At 54.1% G+C, this 16,228-nt stretch overlaps 1 protein-coding gene across 1 annotated transcript; it reads left to right on the top strand.

The window, feature by feature from the left end:
* The first annotated feature begins 4,851 nt into the window (after positions 1-4,851).
* Positions 4,852-9,528, top strand: ZIC2 (Zic family member 2). Its single transcript, XM_066383691.1, has 3 exons — positions 4,852-6,007; positions 7,770-7,933; positions 8,135-9,528. The coding sequence occupies exons 1-3, from the start codon at positions 4,936-4,938 to the stop codon at positions 8,474-8,476; spliced, it is 1,578 nt and encodes a 525-aa protein (XP_066239788.1). The 5' UTR covers positions 4,852-4,935; the 3' UTR covers positions 8,477-9,528.
* The last annotated feature ends 6,700 nt before the right edge of the window (positions 9,529-16,228 follow it).

The raw sequence follows: 16,228 nt of genomic DNA, 5'->3' as shown, positions 1-16,228 counted from the left end.
CCTTATCACTAAACTGCTGGTGAGCATATATTTTATAGAGAGACTTTTTATAAGCCCAGTTACAGAATTGTAAATTTTAACTGTAGGTAGGAGAGAAGTTCTGTTAGCAGACAGGAGAGGGCCTTATCTCATACCTTCCCACCTTCACACAACCTCCCCTTGCTTAAAAATGGCATTTAAAAGTTACAACATTGGCTGAGATTTTCACAATTTCCCTTTCTTTTATATTACAGATTTCCCCATCTTTTATATTGCACTTCTCTAAAGCTCTAACAAAGAACTTTTGTTCTATGTGGGTTTTACAGAGGGAGCTCCCCCACCACACATGTGGTCCTTCATGGGTCAGGGGTCGACCAGCCCAGGAGTGGCTGAGAGGGCTGAATCAAAGGTGACCTGCAACTTAATATCCTGTTGATGATCTTGTTGAATTTATGAGTCTGTGATACAGAGGATGGTGTTGAAATCCTGTGAAATCTCCCCCCTCTTTTTTTTTTTTTTTTTTGGTCTAGTGTATATAGACAGCTGATTCCACATTTGTTTCTCCCATCTCTTTCCCCATATGCATCCCTTTCCTTAGGAGGACAATTAGAAGTGTGAATGAGATAGCTAACGAGTGTTTCTGCTTTCCAATTTAAAGGTTGGTTTTGTTTGCTCATTTGCTTTTGGTTTCTGCTGGCCAGCAAGATATAGCTCCGTGTGTGTGTGTGTGTGTGTGTGTGTGTTGTGTACATATATATTGTTTTTATGTATATGAACACACAAAATATTCGTCGTACTACAAAAGAACTCAATCAACCATTCACAGAGGCCCACGACTGACCCCAATAAGGTACTCAGTGAATGAGTATCTGGGTGTTTGACGGGATTTTCTGATTTTTGAAGACAACCCGAATTCTCTGTGGCACTGCCATTCCGTCCACTTGCTGGGTCATGTAAGCCAGCCGGGGCGCCCAGGAGCCCACCGTGCAGGGACATACACAGACAGCAAAACCTCCGCTCTCGCCAGCTTGGCGAAGCTCCGTGAGATCTCCAAAGAACAATTTTGGAAAACTTACGATGGAGACAGTTGTGGGTCCAGCGATTTGACACCACCACAGCGGGCCCTTCAAGAAACCTGTTGAAAAACTGAATTCACTCACATGGTGCAGAACGCAGCCTGGTCGCTTTTTTCCTCTTCGGCCAAGGAACCCAGATCTACTTTTGAGCAATGACTGAAAAGCCTTTACAGGTTTTTTTCTCTTTCTTGTTTTGTCCCCCACCCCCACCCTCGCTTCCTTGCGCGCTCTCCCCTTTCCTTCCTTAAAAAGAAATTACTGTGTCAGGAGGAAAAGGGGCTTTGCGGTTTGAGGAGAAATAAAACACTTCTAAGAGGGGACGGCAACGTGACTTTGAACTTGGCTCAGCTCCTCTGTGTCCTGCAGAGAGAGGAGAACTGAGCGCAGAAAGAATAGCCAGGAGGGCCCAGCCTGCGGGTCTCTGGCGGGAATTAAGGCGTCTGTCCCCCTATCCGGCCTCGTGCGACCCCAGGAATCCAGCGCAAGCAAGAGCCCAGCAGGGCACGCCCGAAATGCGGGCACTGCAAAAGAGGAATCAAAGCGAAAGGAGAGAATGGGGCAAGGAGGAGGACAGAGGAGTGGGGAGGAGGCGAGAAAGTGGGAACGAAGGAAAACTTCAAGTCTGTGGCTTGAAAGAAGGGAAGTGAGGAGGTGCAGGAGTGCTATTCTCACCACCAACCTCTAATAAAACATTTTTTGGGGGGAAAAATTTTTAAGTAAGCTCTTTCAATTATCCTCTCTCCTCCTCCCATATAAATTGATAAATAAACAATTGTGAAAGGTTGTGCGTTGGGAGGTTTTGTTGTTTGTTTTATTTAGTGTAGCAGGGCAGTTTCTCTGACTGGAGATTTTTCTCTTCTGTCTCAATCTCGGGTTCCTCTCTGCTTTGGGGAGCAGTTTGGCATTTGCCTTTCCCCATCCCTCTTTATACAGAGTAGTGTGGACAGTGGAATCATTTCGCCTTTCAGGGAAGGCGAGAATCTCCAGCTACTCAGCTATCTCCTGGGCTTTCAGACTGGATGCTCTAGCCTCCCTTCTCGTTACTCCTCCACCCAGTGGCGGGAGCGGGGGTGGAGGACTGGAGGAGAGCACAGGGCCCCTTATGGAAGGGGCTACGACCAGATTCGACCTTGAGACCCGCTAAAGCGGGGACAGTCTACCTAGGCTGGCTCTAGAAAGCCCCGGTTATGCTGCCAATAGCGGGCTAGAGTGGTCTTCCCGCGTTTTTGTCGATTTCATTTCAATATGAAAAATTTGCAATGCGTGTTATTTTCTCTTACTTGAATTTTATTTCAACTTTCAGAAATTTTGTAAGTAAAACTAGTTCTCAGGCCTTGCTGTAACATATTTGCAACCTCAGGGCCCACCGTTCCCTTTCCCGTTACTTCGGAAGCGCAAGCTTTCGGCGGCGGGACCGGATATATCCGCTGCCGCCAACCAGGGGCTCGGGGGCGGTTGGAGCCTCAGGGCCGAAGGCTAGGTCGGGAGCCGCACAGGGAGGAGCCTTGCGGCCCCACCGCCAAGGCTTAGGGGAAGTTCCCCACTCCTGGAGGAGAGATAAACATCTTCTAGAAGCCCTCTCAGTCTGGAGATTCCTTCTCCCGAGTCCCTGAGCCTGACACGCCGCCAAACTCCAGCCTGAGCCTCGCTTGGCTGCGCGCCTCGGGCATCCCCGTACTTCCCTCCCGACTGTGGCAGCGGCCTGGGGTTCTGGGCATCTACCCCGAGGGTGACACTGCCTTTAAACGACTTCTGAACAACACCCTCCCTCGCGGGGGCCGCTGCCCAGTGTTTACTGCTGTAATCCGAGCAGGACGCGGGGGAGAGGAGCGAGTGAGGCAGAGGGTGGGGGCCACGTCCCGGGAGGGGGCGGTGTCTGGGTGAGTGTCCACAGTGGGAGGAAGGCGCGTTGCTGGTTTTATCTAGGCCCACCATCCTGCACCTGTGTTTCCAAGAGCATAGGGCAAGTTTACAAAATGGGGAGAAGGATAGGGTGGGTGCCAACCGATCGAGACTTCGGCCCCAGGGGCTGCTTTCCGCGGAACACTCCCTGTGAGAGCCCGGGACTGTGGTGTCCCGGCGCTCCGGGCCTACTGCCCCGCGGCCCGGGGCTAGCCGTGTTCTCGATCGGCCAGGGTGCTGGCTTTTGGTGCCCGCCGGGAGAGGTCTGGGTCCGCGGGGAGTCGGCGCCTCTGTGTACGGGCGCGAGCAGAGTGCTGTCCCCTACCGGCCCGGCCAAGGGCGCTGTAACCCTGCGGCTCGGCCGCCGCCAAGCTCCCGGGAGTGCCTCGGCCGGCCGGGACAGAGAATTCACAGCGCCCAGAACGTTAGCTAGGAGCGGCGAGCTTGCAGGCCCGGGCGGCTGCCACGATCCACCGCCGCTCAAGGAGCTCCGGAGGCTCCAGGGAGGAGCAGTGAAGCCGCCGCGGGGTGGGGGCGCAGGATTGACGGGACCGCGGTAGCCAATGGTTGCGCGCGGAGGGCGGGCGGGGCTGGAGCCGCGGTTAAAGGGGCGGTGTGACCTGAAGGCCCGGCCTGGAGCAGGAGGGAGGGAGGCCGGGGTCGGAGATGTGGGGGCTAGGGAGGAGGGGAGAGGAAAAGGAGGAGACAAAAAATAAAAGGCTTCGGCGTCGGTGGTGCCTGCTGAAATAAACTGGCGGAGGCGGTGGCGAACGGACTGACCCCACCTTAGCTAAAGGGGGGGGGGGGGACGGGGACCTGCTGTAGCCTCTTCTCATTTGCTTGGGCCGCGAATTCCACTCCGTACTCGCGGGTGCAGCTGTCCGCAACGGGTCCAACGCCTCAAGCCGACTGGCGAGGGGGAGTGAGGGAGCTAGAGATCACTTTTTTTGTGTGTTGTTGTTATTGTTTTACGGCCCAGCCTTCCCCTCTCCCCTCCCTCGACTAGCTTTCTCCCCTCCCACAGCCCCCTTCTCCTCTCCACCCTCTCCCCTCCTCTCGCACAACTTAAAGAAAGAGGGAGCCGCGCGGCAGCTTCCTTCATCTGGGGGAATTCGTGGCCACTGCAAGTTTACAACGCCAGGCGCAGCCAATGCCAAGCGCGGAGGACGAGGAGTGCTAAACACTGCGGCCGCGGCGCCAAACAATACCCGCCGCGCGCAGGAAGAAGCGGCCGACCCATCGCGCTACGAAGAAGGCGCCTGGCCTCTGCCTGCCGCCTTGGCTCCCCGGCGGCGGTCAGGTGGAGCTGCGGACGCGCCAGGCCTGGGCGCAAAGCTCAGAACTCGCTTGCATCCGCTCCTCGCCAGTCGGTCTGGCCCGCGCACGGCCGCCGCTCCCAGGCATCGTGGCCCCGCTGCTGCTGTGATTTCATTTTGCGGGTGCCTCTCGGCGTTGCCTGGCCAGAGTGTCCCCAAGGCTTGAGAGAGAGAGAGAACGCGCGCGCGCGCGCGCGGGTGCGCGCAGGGGTGGGGGCCGCGGCGCTGCGTTCGCCCCCGTCGGCCCCCCTCTCTGCTCAGCTCCCCACACCTCCCTACTGCCCCCTCCTCCCGCCCGCCCTCTCCTGCCCTGCCCGCCCGCCCCCGCCGCAGCTCCTTTAATACACTTTGGTTCTCTGGCTGGCTTTGGACTCTTCTCCTTCTCTACCTCCTCCTCCTCCTGCGCCTTCTCCACGACCGCCTCATCCTCTTCTTCCTCTCCGCGCCTTCGCTCGCTTCCCGGCATCCCCAAGCAGATCCAGGAGGCGGCGGCGGAAGCAGGCGGGAGTAGGAGCGCTGCTCCGGAGGCTGAAGCCGCCACCACCATCGCCGCCTGCGCTCGGAGCTGGGCGGCTGCAGGACGCTCTGCGCGCGGAGCGGGACTGGGAGCCTAGGAGGAGAAGGGATCGCCGGGGCCGGCGGGGCGGGCGGGCGCGCTGGCCATGCTCCTGGACGCGGGGCCACAGTTCCCGGCCATCGGGGTGGGCAGCTTCGCGCGCCACCATCACCACTCGGCTGCTGCGGCGGCGGCGGCAGCCGCAGAAATGCAGGACCGGGAACTGAGCCTGGCGGCGGCACAGAACGGCTTCGTGGACTCGGCGGCCGCGCACATGGGCGCCTTCAAGCTCAACCCGGGCGCGCATGAGCTGTCGCCGGGCCAGAGCTCGGCGTTCACGTCTCAGGGCCCCGGCGCCTACCCCGGCTCCGCTGCGGCTGCAGCCGCTGCTGCGGCACTCGGGCCCCACGCCGCTCACGTCGGCTCGTACTCTGGGCCGCCCTTCAACTCCACCCGGGACTTTCTGTTTCGCAGCCGCGGCTTCGGGGACTCGGCGCCCGGCGGCGGGCAGCACGGGCTGTTTGGGCCGGGAGCTGGCGGCCTGCACCACGCACACTCGGACGCGCAAGGCCACCTCCTCTTCCCCGGGCTCCCGGAGCAGCATGGGCCTCACGGCTCACAGAACGTGCTCAACGGGCAGATGCGCCTCGGGTTGCCGGGCGAGGTGTTCGGGAGGTCGGAGCAGTATCGCCAGGTGGCCAGCCCGAGGACCGACCCCTACTCCGCAGCGCAGCTCCACAACCAGTACGGCCCCATGAATATGAACATGGGTATGAACATGGCAGCGGCCGCGGCCCACCACCACCACCACCACCACCACCCTGGTGCCTTTTTCCGCTACATGCGCCAGCAGTGCATCAAGCAGGAGCTCATCTGCAAGTGGATAGACCCCGAACAGCTGAGCAATCCCAAGAAGAGCTGCAACAAAACTTTCAGCACCATGCATGAGTTGGTGACCCACGTCTCGGTGGAGCACGTCGGCGGCCCGGAACAGAGCAACCACGTCTGCTTCTGGGAGGAGTGTCCGCGCGAGGGCAAGCCCTTCAAGGCCAAATACAAACTGGTCAACCACATCCGCGTGCACACGGGCGAGAAACCCTTCCCCTGCCCCTTCCCTGGCTGCGGCAAGGTCTTCGCGCGCTCCGAAAACCTCAAGATCCACAAAAGGACCCACACAGGTAATCGCGGGCCGGCACAGGGACAGGGCTCGGCGGGGAAAGAGGCTGTGGTTGGCTTCCTGAGAGAAACTCCCCGACCGTCAGCCCTAACCCTGGAATGGTAGATGTTTTTGTGTGTGCGAGAGAGCCAACAGCTTGTTTTTGTTGGAAAATGAAAGAATAGTACTGGGCTGGGTTTTTCCATGTGTGGAAATTGAGATTTAAATAACAATTGTAACATCAAATGTATGCTTTGGTGATGCAATTTCTTCACCCGGTTCATAATTGCTCAGCCTGGTTAATAATTTCCGTTCTAAATAGAGCGCACAAAATAAAACTGCTCTCCAACTCTGTGTCTGGGAATAGAGCCTAGAGAGGATTTGCCAGCTTGTCTGAATATGCTTTTCTGCTTCGGGTGTGTCTGTGTTGGAGTGGCTTGTGTATTTTCCCACTTATTTCAATCGGAGTCCAAACGTCCTTCCAGCACTGTTAACCATTAAGTGAGTCTGGTGTGAGCTGAAAGCAGTAAAGCGTTTCCCGTTTAAAGCCCATCTCGGGGTGGAGTTTTACGGTGAGATCCCAGTAGTTTAGAAGAGTCTCTAATGGGCACCAGAGGGTTTGCGATTCCGAACTTGGACCAACGACCCCGTCAGCAAGCGCCCGCGGCAGCGCGGCCCAGAGGAGCAATCGCGTGACAAGAGAGAGCGGCAGAAGAACGCGCCTCTCGCCTCATAGATTATTTATCTATGACCAGGTCCCAGCCAAAATCGTGCCAGACGATTTCCTAAAAGAAAGCCAAATGTTTTAGCAACTTCTGCCGTCAATATTTACTCCGAAGTGGGGATGCGCCAGCGGCCTATTGTTCTCTTCCGGGAAGGGAGGGAGGCGGGGTGCGAGACAAACTTTTAACAAGGTTTAAGATTTGAGAAATTTATTTGCATAAAATGCTTGCTTTCGAGTCCTGTGTCTGAGCGGATGTCTTTTAAAAAACAATTTAGGTGTTAATGGAATTTAACGTTAAAGGGTCCCCTTTCCAAGTGGAACAATGCTAGTCCTCACACCTCTAAATGACTCCAAGCATTTGGAATTCTGGCAACAGGATGCAGGGGCCGCTAGGAAATTAACAGGAAGATTTTGAAAGCCTTTGCTAAAGCCCCCATCCACACCCCCATTGCCCAGCCAGTGCCTCAGCAGTCATTAGATGCTGCCTTATCTATAATACTCCCAACTTATTAAAAAACAAACAAGAAATGAAGCGAGGCTAGAATTATGGCTCATTTGATTTGCAGATTTTTGGACGAAAAATCCTGGCTCAGTCACTATCCACAGTCCATCCTCAAACAACACGCAGCAACTCCAAATCTTCTTGACTACTAGCCCCAGAAAGAAACCAAGAGCAGCAAAGCAGTCTGTGGTTCTCATAATGCCCCAAATATTTTGTCATAATAACAGCTTCTCCATTGCGAGTCTAACTTGTTGGAAGCTACAAATCTTAAGGAAGCTCTATTGAAAGGTGGGCAGGTCCGGCGCTACCCCAAATTAGTTAAAAATTTGAGGAAATCGGTGTCAGTTTGGAAGGAAAGTAAAATATGAAATAATTGAGCAGGAGTTTCAGGTGGAAAGGGTTAATTTCAGCTTAGTTCTGCCACCGAGGGGACCCATCTGTTTAAGGGACCCAGGCGTTTCTCTTCCTCCTCCTCGGAGGCCCTGCACTCTCCAGGGAGGGAGGGAGCCCCCCGGGGGCCTGGGTGTCCACAGCGAGCGCTCCCGTCTGCTTCCACAGGGGAAAAGCCGTTCCAGTGTGAGTTTGAGGGCTGCGACCGGCGCTTCGCCAACAGCAGCGACAGGAAGAAGCACATGCACGTCCACACCTCCGATAAGCCCTATCTGTGCAAGATGTGCGACAAGTCCTACACGCACCCCAGCTCTCTGCGGAAACATATGAAGGTACCACCGGGGCGGCTGGGAGGAGGGCGGAGCAGCCGGCAGCCACGCCGGGTCCCGAGCAGCCTCCGCCGGCCTGGGGAGGCCTGGGGAGACCGGGGCGGCAGCGGCGGTTCCTGGGGGTCCCCCCGGGGGGTCGGCCCCACAGCAGCTGCACTCACACCCAGTCCCCTCTGCTGTCCCCTCCCGGCTTTTGTCTCGCAGGTCCATGAGTCCTCCCCGCAGGGCTCCGAGTCCTCCCCGGCCGCCAGCTCCGGCTACGAGTCCTCCACGCCCCCGGGGCTGGTGTCGCCCAGCGCCGAGCCCCCGAGCAGCTCCAACCTCTCGCCCGCGGCGGCGGCTGCGGCAGCGGCGGCGGCGGCGGTGTCCGCGGTGCACCGGGGCGCAGGGGCGGGCGGCGGCGGCGCAGGCGGCGGCTCGGGCGGCGGCAGCGGCGGGGGCGGCGGCGGGGCGGGCGGCGGGGGCGGCGGCAGCTCCGGCGGGGGCGGCGGGACGGCCGGGGGCCACAGTGGCCTGTCCTCCAACTTCAATGAATGGTACGTGTAAGGGGCCCAGGGCCTCGCTCCCTCCCCCCGTCTCCGCCCTGGCGCGCAGCATCCCCCTGTCGCCCAGGGCACCCTGTGATTGTGTCGTTAAAACTTAGAATCTGATTTTTATGATGAAAACGATTTTACCAGCAGAAGGATTTTTAAGTTTTTGTTTTTTAAAGATCTAGGCATGAAAAGCGAAAATCCCTAATGGAGTCTTAGAAGCTGAAAATATAAAATAAGAAATAAAAAGTACAAAAATAAAATCCATAAAAAGATTGAACCAAACCCCTTCTTTCCTTCCCCCATGCCTGCTTTCCTTCTCCCCGTTCCCAGGATTCTGGCAAACTGTGTACATAGCGGACTCCTTCCTTCTCCGAGGTGGTTTTAATGGCTTCTTGGTGTATAGAAGTTTGTCCATTTGTAACGCTCCGGATTGCTTTCCTTCCTGCCTCCCCTTCCCCAAAGTGATGGGCTTTTTCTTTTCTCTTTTTAGTTTACTCAATTTCTTTTTTAAGTAATGTGGAAGAAAATGGTTTATTTTGTATTGTGGTATTGAATATTGTGTTCTTTTTTTATGAGGCAACTTGATTGTAAACTTCATGCAACTATAGACTGGAAAAAACGAGCCGTGCCAAAGTCTCCCTTCTGTTTATTCAACATCCTGATCCATAGCACACACATGCACACCACCACCACCAACGCTTGTGAATGTATTTTTCTGTTAGCTGGGTTTACATGTGATGTTTTAGTGCTTTTGCGAGTTCAGTTTGTTAGTTCCTGTATGAAAGATTGTGGGGGGGGGGGGAATAAACGTTGTGCCGTTAGCTTTTTCCTTAACACCTTTCCTTCTGTAAATACCCGTTACCATATTTATCCATTTGTAATTAAATTATGGTATTAACTTGCTACAGAGGAAACAATATTTATAAAGAATGTTTCTTAACTATAAATATGTACAATTGTGGGCATAAACTGTTTCAGATTTTTTTATTTGAAGGTTTTAAGTGGTTTGATCATTTCTTGTGACATGTTTTGAAAGTAATGCATACAGAAATATAATAAAATGTGTTGAAACTGCATGAACATACTATTTTTTCTAGCAAAGTTATTGAAGAAAGTGGGAACAAGGCAGCTGAGGATCCACATGGGTATGGGTCAGCTGCCTGAATGAATGAGAGGCAGCACCTTACATTCTGGGAAGGAAGGTGTATGTATGTATAGAAACAGGGCCAAACTGCCCCTTTGGCAGAAAGTCTCAACATTCTTTTCTCTGTCCTTTGTTTCATAGCTGAGAGTGAATTTGAGAGTGAATTAAATTTTTGGAAAGCCCCTCTGAGGAAGGGCAGCAGGAACTTCAGAGTTTCTAATGGCTCCATTATCTGAGGGAATGCCTTTCTTTCAGCTATTTAGACTCGATTTAAGAGCACTAAATATTTCCTTATTCTTTGTTTTCCCTCATCCCTGCCCCCATTCCTCTCCCTCTGAAAAGCTGAGGTACAGTTATTTTTAATTGAACATTTAAAACTGTGCTGAATACTTTTTTTTTTAACCTGGCCCACTGATTACACTTTAAGGGATTATTTGTACCAAAAGTTTTTTTTTTCTTGAAATTTTTAACAGCTTGCTCAAGAAACACTTTGCACAGCAACCGCACACCAATAAATGGAATGTTCAAGAGAAGAAGGTGATAGATGGACTACGTTTGAATTTAGGAAAGCAACAAACCATTGGCCCAAAATGAAAGAGAACCTCTCTTAAGAATTTAGTAATACAATAAAATAAAAAAACCCAAAACAGCCAGGTAGAAGTGAGCTCTGACCACCAGCTTTCTGTTTGCAGCCTTACTCCCCTCCTCTGCAAGAGTTTATCTGAGAATTTTCAAACAGATCAGTCCAAGGAAGAAGACAATTTTAAGCGTAGGAATGGGAACATTATTTTTAAATTCTGGAGCCATCAAGACATCACCTTCCTTAGTATCCCTGTATCTGAGAGGCCTTGTAGTCCCCCAGTCACGCCCTCCCAAGTGGCGAAAGACTTGGGCTGCAGCAGCAGCAACACCGTGGGATGGCCCAGCATGCACAGGGCTCCGCTGGTAAAGACTGAGAGCCAGGCTAGCTGCTGCAGGGACCGCTGCATCGCCCCCTCCGGCCCTGCACTGGGCTTCAGGGCCAGGTAGGTTAGGCGGGAGAGCTGCTCGAGGGAAGAACCGCAACCCTTGACCTCTTGAAGGCCATGACACCTATTCACTGGGGAGGGAATGGCTGTAGCCTGGGGGCCCGTGTGTGTGTGTGTGTGTGTGTGTGTGTGTGTGTGTGTGTGTCTCCCAGAGGGTGACAGTCACAGACTAACCCTTCCCAGTGGCCCTGTGAGCTGCCCAAACACCAACTCCTGAAGCAATCAACCTATTAAAATCAAATTTATAACCTCTAATAATATTAAGGAAAATTATTAAAATAATTGGCATGTGTTACTGATTGTTGGGAGATTTCACTGAACATAGAAGCTGTGAGGAAAATCCTTTAGGGTTTTCTAACAGCCCCCACCCTTGGGGAGGGAGTGAAGTAATCAGATAAATTTGTTATGATTTGGGTAAGAATAAGATGGTCTGTTCTAAATGTTTTAAATTGCGTGCGTGTGTGTGTGTGTGTGTGTGTGTGTGTGTGTGTGTGTGTGAATTATCGGCTTTGAGACACCTCCCAAATCTAAGAAGGATGAAATGGGGGAGGGACTTTAATATCAACTGAAGGCCTTAGAGCTTTTGGGGGGGCGTTAGAAGAAAAATAGCTAGGAGGACAGTCTCGTAGCCTTGGCTGGGTCACTTTCCAGATCTGAACGTCGGAGGGCTGCCGAGGACCCGTTAGAGGACCCGTTAGGTCTCCGGGCGCTGTTCTAGTGATCAGCAGGATATAAAACGGGAAGGGGGGTGGCGGAAGCAGAACGATCGCAGCCCGGGAGCGGTCTCCTAACCCACGGTAGATGTGAGGCGCGGATAGGAGCAGCTTTCTAGCAAAATGGCTCCCGGTTTTCCAGCCCCTGCGCCCACCGCTTTGTCCAAACAAGTCACGGCCCCGACGGCGTGGCCAAACCTCCACCTTTGTCCTGGGCCCTTCGCCTCCCGGAGACAGGATGGGAGTCGGGGAAGGGGAGACGGCAAACGGGGAAGTGTCACAGTTGTCAGGACAGCTCAGCTCAAACGCGTGCGGGTGCTGGCGGCCCAGGTCCCGTGCGCACTGAGGCCTCGGGTGACGGGCGCAGCCCCGCCCCGGCCTCCGCGTCTAACCGGAGTGGCTGTCTGGCCTTCCCTTCCTCGGCTCAGAACCACAGACGGAAGCCGTCCGCGCCTCCCTCGGGGACCCGGAGCCGCCCTGTGGTTCGCTGGTGCAGGGGGACGCGGCCGCCGCGGCCGAGGGAGGCCGCCGGGTGTCACCGCCGTCAACTTGACCTTCAGGGCCCGAGCTCGCCCCTCCGTGCTCCGCTCCAGCCGCCGCCGAACAACCGCCCTCACCAAGAGAGTCGCTGTATCCGGAGGCAGCTGGAGCCCCCTCGGGAGGCCCATTATTATTATTAATTATCGTGACCCCCACTGCATTATTAACGACTACAATGATAACTGGCCTCGGTACCAGCGTGCCCGGCTCACTGATGGCCCCTGAAGTCCCGGGCGGGGAGGAGGTCACCCCTGGAGCAGAGGCCGGGGCGGCCACCAAAGGGGAGGCTGCCGCAGGCCGAGGCCGGCAGGACGCGGATAAAGGGGAAGGGGCCCTGGCTCAGCCCGGCCCGCCCCGCGCTGGCAGGACGCGGATAAAGGGGAAGGGGCCCTGGCTCAGCCCGGCCCGGCCCCGCGCTGGCCTGGCCCTTTCCTCTCTGCCGGCACCTTCTCCCTTCCTTCCACTCCCCACCCCTGGGCCCCCTTTGTCTCTTTTTCAGACGGATGTTTTCAGTTTCAAGTAGAGTATTTTCCTCACAAAACTTGGAGATCAAGGGCGGATCACAGGCTGGACTGGAGGTTCCGGTTTCCCGGGGCTCCACGTTGTCCTCTTGCGTCATGGGGGCACCTAGGCCGCTTCCGCCGGACTGGGGACGAGTTCTGGTGGGTCTGGGAGAGGGACATCAGTTGCATACCGGACACACAGGGACCTACCTACCAAGTACTCCCTAGGGACCTGGGTCCTACCCTCTCCACACGACTTCACCGAAAGAACCCTAGAGGCGCTAGGCCTACCTCCAAAAGCCAAGAAGTCAAGGCCTCAACATCACATCTAACCCAGGCGAGGTTGAACCTTTGGATGTGTATTTATTTAAATGAGCACGTGCTCTGGAGAGCGACCCCCCAGATCCGAAGTAGGCATTTAATAAATACTGATGAGTTAATTGATTATATAGCCTGATAGTATCAGTTTGGTTCTACAGAAACTTCTAGCTCCTTGACCCACTGCTATCTCCAAGACTCCGACATAAACGGCTTCTATTTTTAAATGGCAGCTCAAAGCAGGACTGCAGAGATGTCCCCCTTTTCTCTAACCACCCCCAAACCCCCAACAAATTATTACTGTTTTTTGTTTGTTTGCTTTGTTTTTTAGAGAAGACTCTAGATACTTCCAGACTGGATCGGATGATCAAGCATAAACCCTCAAGCCAGTCCTGCTGGGGCCTGAGAAAGAAAAGGCAGCCATCGCCCTTTGAACAAGGCGTTACGAATGACAACTTCTGTAAACCATAAGCAAGCGAGCCAGAGGGCTTGAATTCATGATCCAGTCTGCAGGATTGCTGGGGCCGCACTGTTCACGCCCCACCTGGCCCTGCGCAGCCCGGACCAGACCTCGGGCGAGGCTCCCAGGCCAGACTCTCCCCGCCCTCACTCCGCCCCTACAGGGCCCAGTGCAGGAGCCAGTGCTGGGACCCCCTTGTCACCCTTCCACGTTTCCCCTTTATTCCCTAGGGCGGATGAGCTTTTGAAGGTACGCCACCTGGATTACTCTACAGCCCTGCGTCCTGCCTTTGTCAGGCATCCGGCATCCTCCCTGCCTCGCCATTCGGAAGCTATTCAGCGCAGCTACCAGACCGGAGCTAGGGGTGCCCCTGGATTTGCGTGCGTGCATACAGGCGCGCGTGTACACACACACACACACACACACACACACACACAGTCTCTTTAAATGTCTCTCAGTACCCCAACACATACACACACACACACACACACACACACACCACACACAGTCTCTTTAAATCTCCCTCAGTACCCCAACACACACACACACACACACACACACACACACACACACACACACCACACACCCACTTGTGCACTCAGACATGCTTACCTCCTTCGGTAACCCCCAACCACGGGCTCGCGTGGGAGGGATGGACCTGAGTCGCAGATATTGGGGGCGGGGGGCGGGAGGACCCATTAAGAATTGTTCCCCTCACCCCTCCGCTCTTTCCGACCCCCCCCCCACGCCACGCCTCCGAGGGGGCCAGGTGTCCTGTGCTCTCGCCCCAACTTGGCTTTTAGGAGTCCACGGCCTAGGCTGCACTCCCGAGGACCACACCTCCAGCCGCCAGTGCGAGACTAGGTTGGGCGGGCGCTGGGAGAGTTGAGGTCCCTCAGGCCCACTTCCCCCCGGGAATGTGATGGACCCGAATTTCCGACCTGTCTTCACACCCTCTCCCTGTGTGTGTGTTCGGTCTGTGTGTGGGGGGAGGCGACCCTTCACCTCTCAGTCAAACCAGGAGGGAGGGAAGGAGCTGACTACCCTCCCCAACACACACCTCACTTCCACAACCCCTGCTTCAGTCTCATCCTTTCCTAACTTTCTGAAGCCAAGCTTTTTTTTTTTCTGTCCCTGAGGCCAAAACGAAGCGTCACGCTGCTGGAGTAGGTGGGGGGTAAAAATAATAGTAATGTTAATAATGTCAAGATAATCATCCTAGTTAACGCTCGACTCCTGGGTGCCCTTTGGAAGCTGGCGGTGGCCTGGGGAGGCTCCTGGCCTGGCGGAGTGAGCGCGGGGTTCTCCTTGCGCGCGGGCGCGGGGGAGGTTCTCACGTGGCCTCTCCCCGAACCCCATCCCGGCCTGGAACCCGACGGAGCCGGCGAGGCCTGGCCGGGAGCCGCGCTGGGCCTCTGGCTGCAGACGCTGTTTGTACTTTTTCCTTTCTTTCTCCTGGCCCACGGGGCCCACAGTGGTTGGTGTGGCTGAGTGTGGTTTCTCGAAACTCCAGGAGTCGGTTGGGTCTGTTCGCCCGCAGCACCCCTGCCCTCCCCGCCCGTCCCTCCTCCCTCTCCCGCCGGCAGATGAATGGTGGTTTTAATGAGCCTGGGCGCGGCGTTGGCGGGGCGGTTCTGAAGATGCTCTGACCTGTAGGGAGGGCGCGAAAGGTCAGGGGCACGCAGGGGCCTGGCTGGGGCTCCTCCCCGGCCCACGCTGCTCTGATATTGATCCTGGGAGAAAGATAAACAGAAAAGCTGGACATTCGGTCATGAATACTAATGAGCCAGGGTAGGAGTTTTAATTACTATGGACTTCCTTTTTCCAGTGAATCTTGATTGCAGACTTCGCTGGAGTCCGTCTTTCCGAGCTCGGTTTTGTCTCTCTCTCCCCGCCCCGCCCTCCTCCTTATATTTTCATTTGAAATGCCCGGGCGAAAGAGACCCGTGTCAACTTGACTTTGTCCCTCTCGCAGTGCCGGTGCGAACGCGCGAGCCCACAGCCCGCGTTCCCAGCGTGGCGCTTCTTCTGCTCGCTAATTCTGGAAATGTAGGGGATCTTATAAAATAAATTGTTTCAATGTGGCTTTGGGGAGCCTGCTTCTTAACTTCCTCATCCTTATTGTTTCAAAGACTTCGTGTGTCCTTGGCCTTAAACTTCCTCCTGACAACTGCATCTTTTCCCTACGCACTGAACTTTCTAATCCAAACGGGTGCATTCCATCCCCAGACATTCCCATTTCTCAAGTCTCCAGGGTTTGGCAATGGCTTTGCCAACCCCAGGGTCCAAGTGTTTCAATCTAGCAGTGAATTCTTAGGCAAGCTAACTCACCAGTTTACATAAATGTAGTGTTTTCTTTGGTACCTATAAGTAAGAGTGAAATCCGAGACAGAAACCCAAGGGAATTTCTAGAAAATTTTTCTGCCTCCATTCTTGTCATGCATTTGATAACTGTTATACTACTTTTTCTTAAAATAAAGCCATTCTTGAATTAAATTTTCTCTTGAAGCTGTATAAATTGACTGTAAATCCCATAAAGCAGTTTTTGACTGTGTGATCAAGAGAAAGAGAGAGAGAAAAGCAAGCCTATTTCTACAATAGACTCCATAGAGATGTGTTTAAATCCAAAGTAAAAAAAAAAAAAAAAAAAAAAATCAGCTGTTCCAGAATAATTTTCAGTATTATTCTGATCCTTAAAGTTTTGGACAAAATAAGCCCATATTTCACATCATTGCCAATAGGTCCCAGCATTGAAGCCTCCTGAGGTTTCTGTTTCACTTACACTTTTCAGCCCAAACTTTTTTTTGCTTCACACAATGATTTATTATGTAAGTAATTTTAGGGGATACAGTTTACAGCTTGAATTATTAGACTGAACACCTCTGGCTGACACCACGACGCCTTTTTTTTTTCTGCCTGCAGCTGTGAGTCACAACCCCATTTTCATACCCAACCGCTGCACATTCCTTCACAATGTATATTTCCTTCTTGCAAAGATCAAACATGCTTTGGTCAAAGTGTTTATTTTAAAATACAGGAAAATTAAAACTAAACACAGC

The sequence above is a fragment of the Saccopteryx leptura genome, chromosome 4 (genome assembly GCF_036850995.1).
Source record: "Saccopteryx leptura isolate mSacLep1 chromosome 4, mSacLep1_pri_phased_curated, whole genome shotgun sequence".
Taxonomy (NCBI): domain Eukaryota; kingdom Metazoa; phylum Chordata; class Mammalia; order Chiroptera; family Emballonuridae; genus Saccopteryx; species Saccopteryx leptura.
The sequence above is the reverse complement of the archived record's forward strand: the minus strand, read 5'-3'. Positions and strand labels throughout refer to the sequence as shown.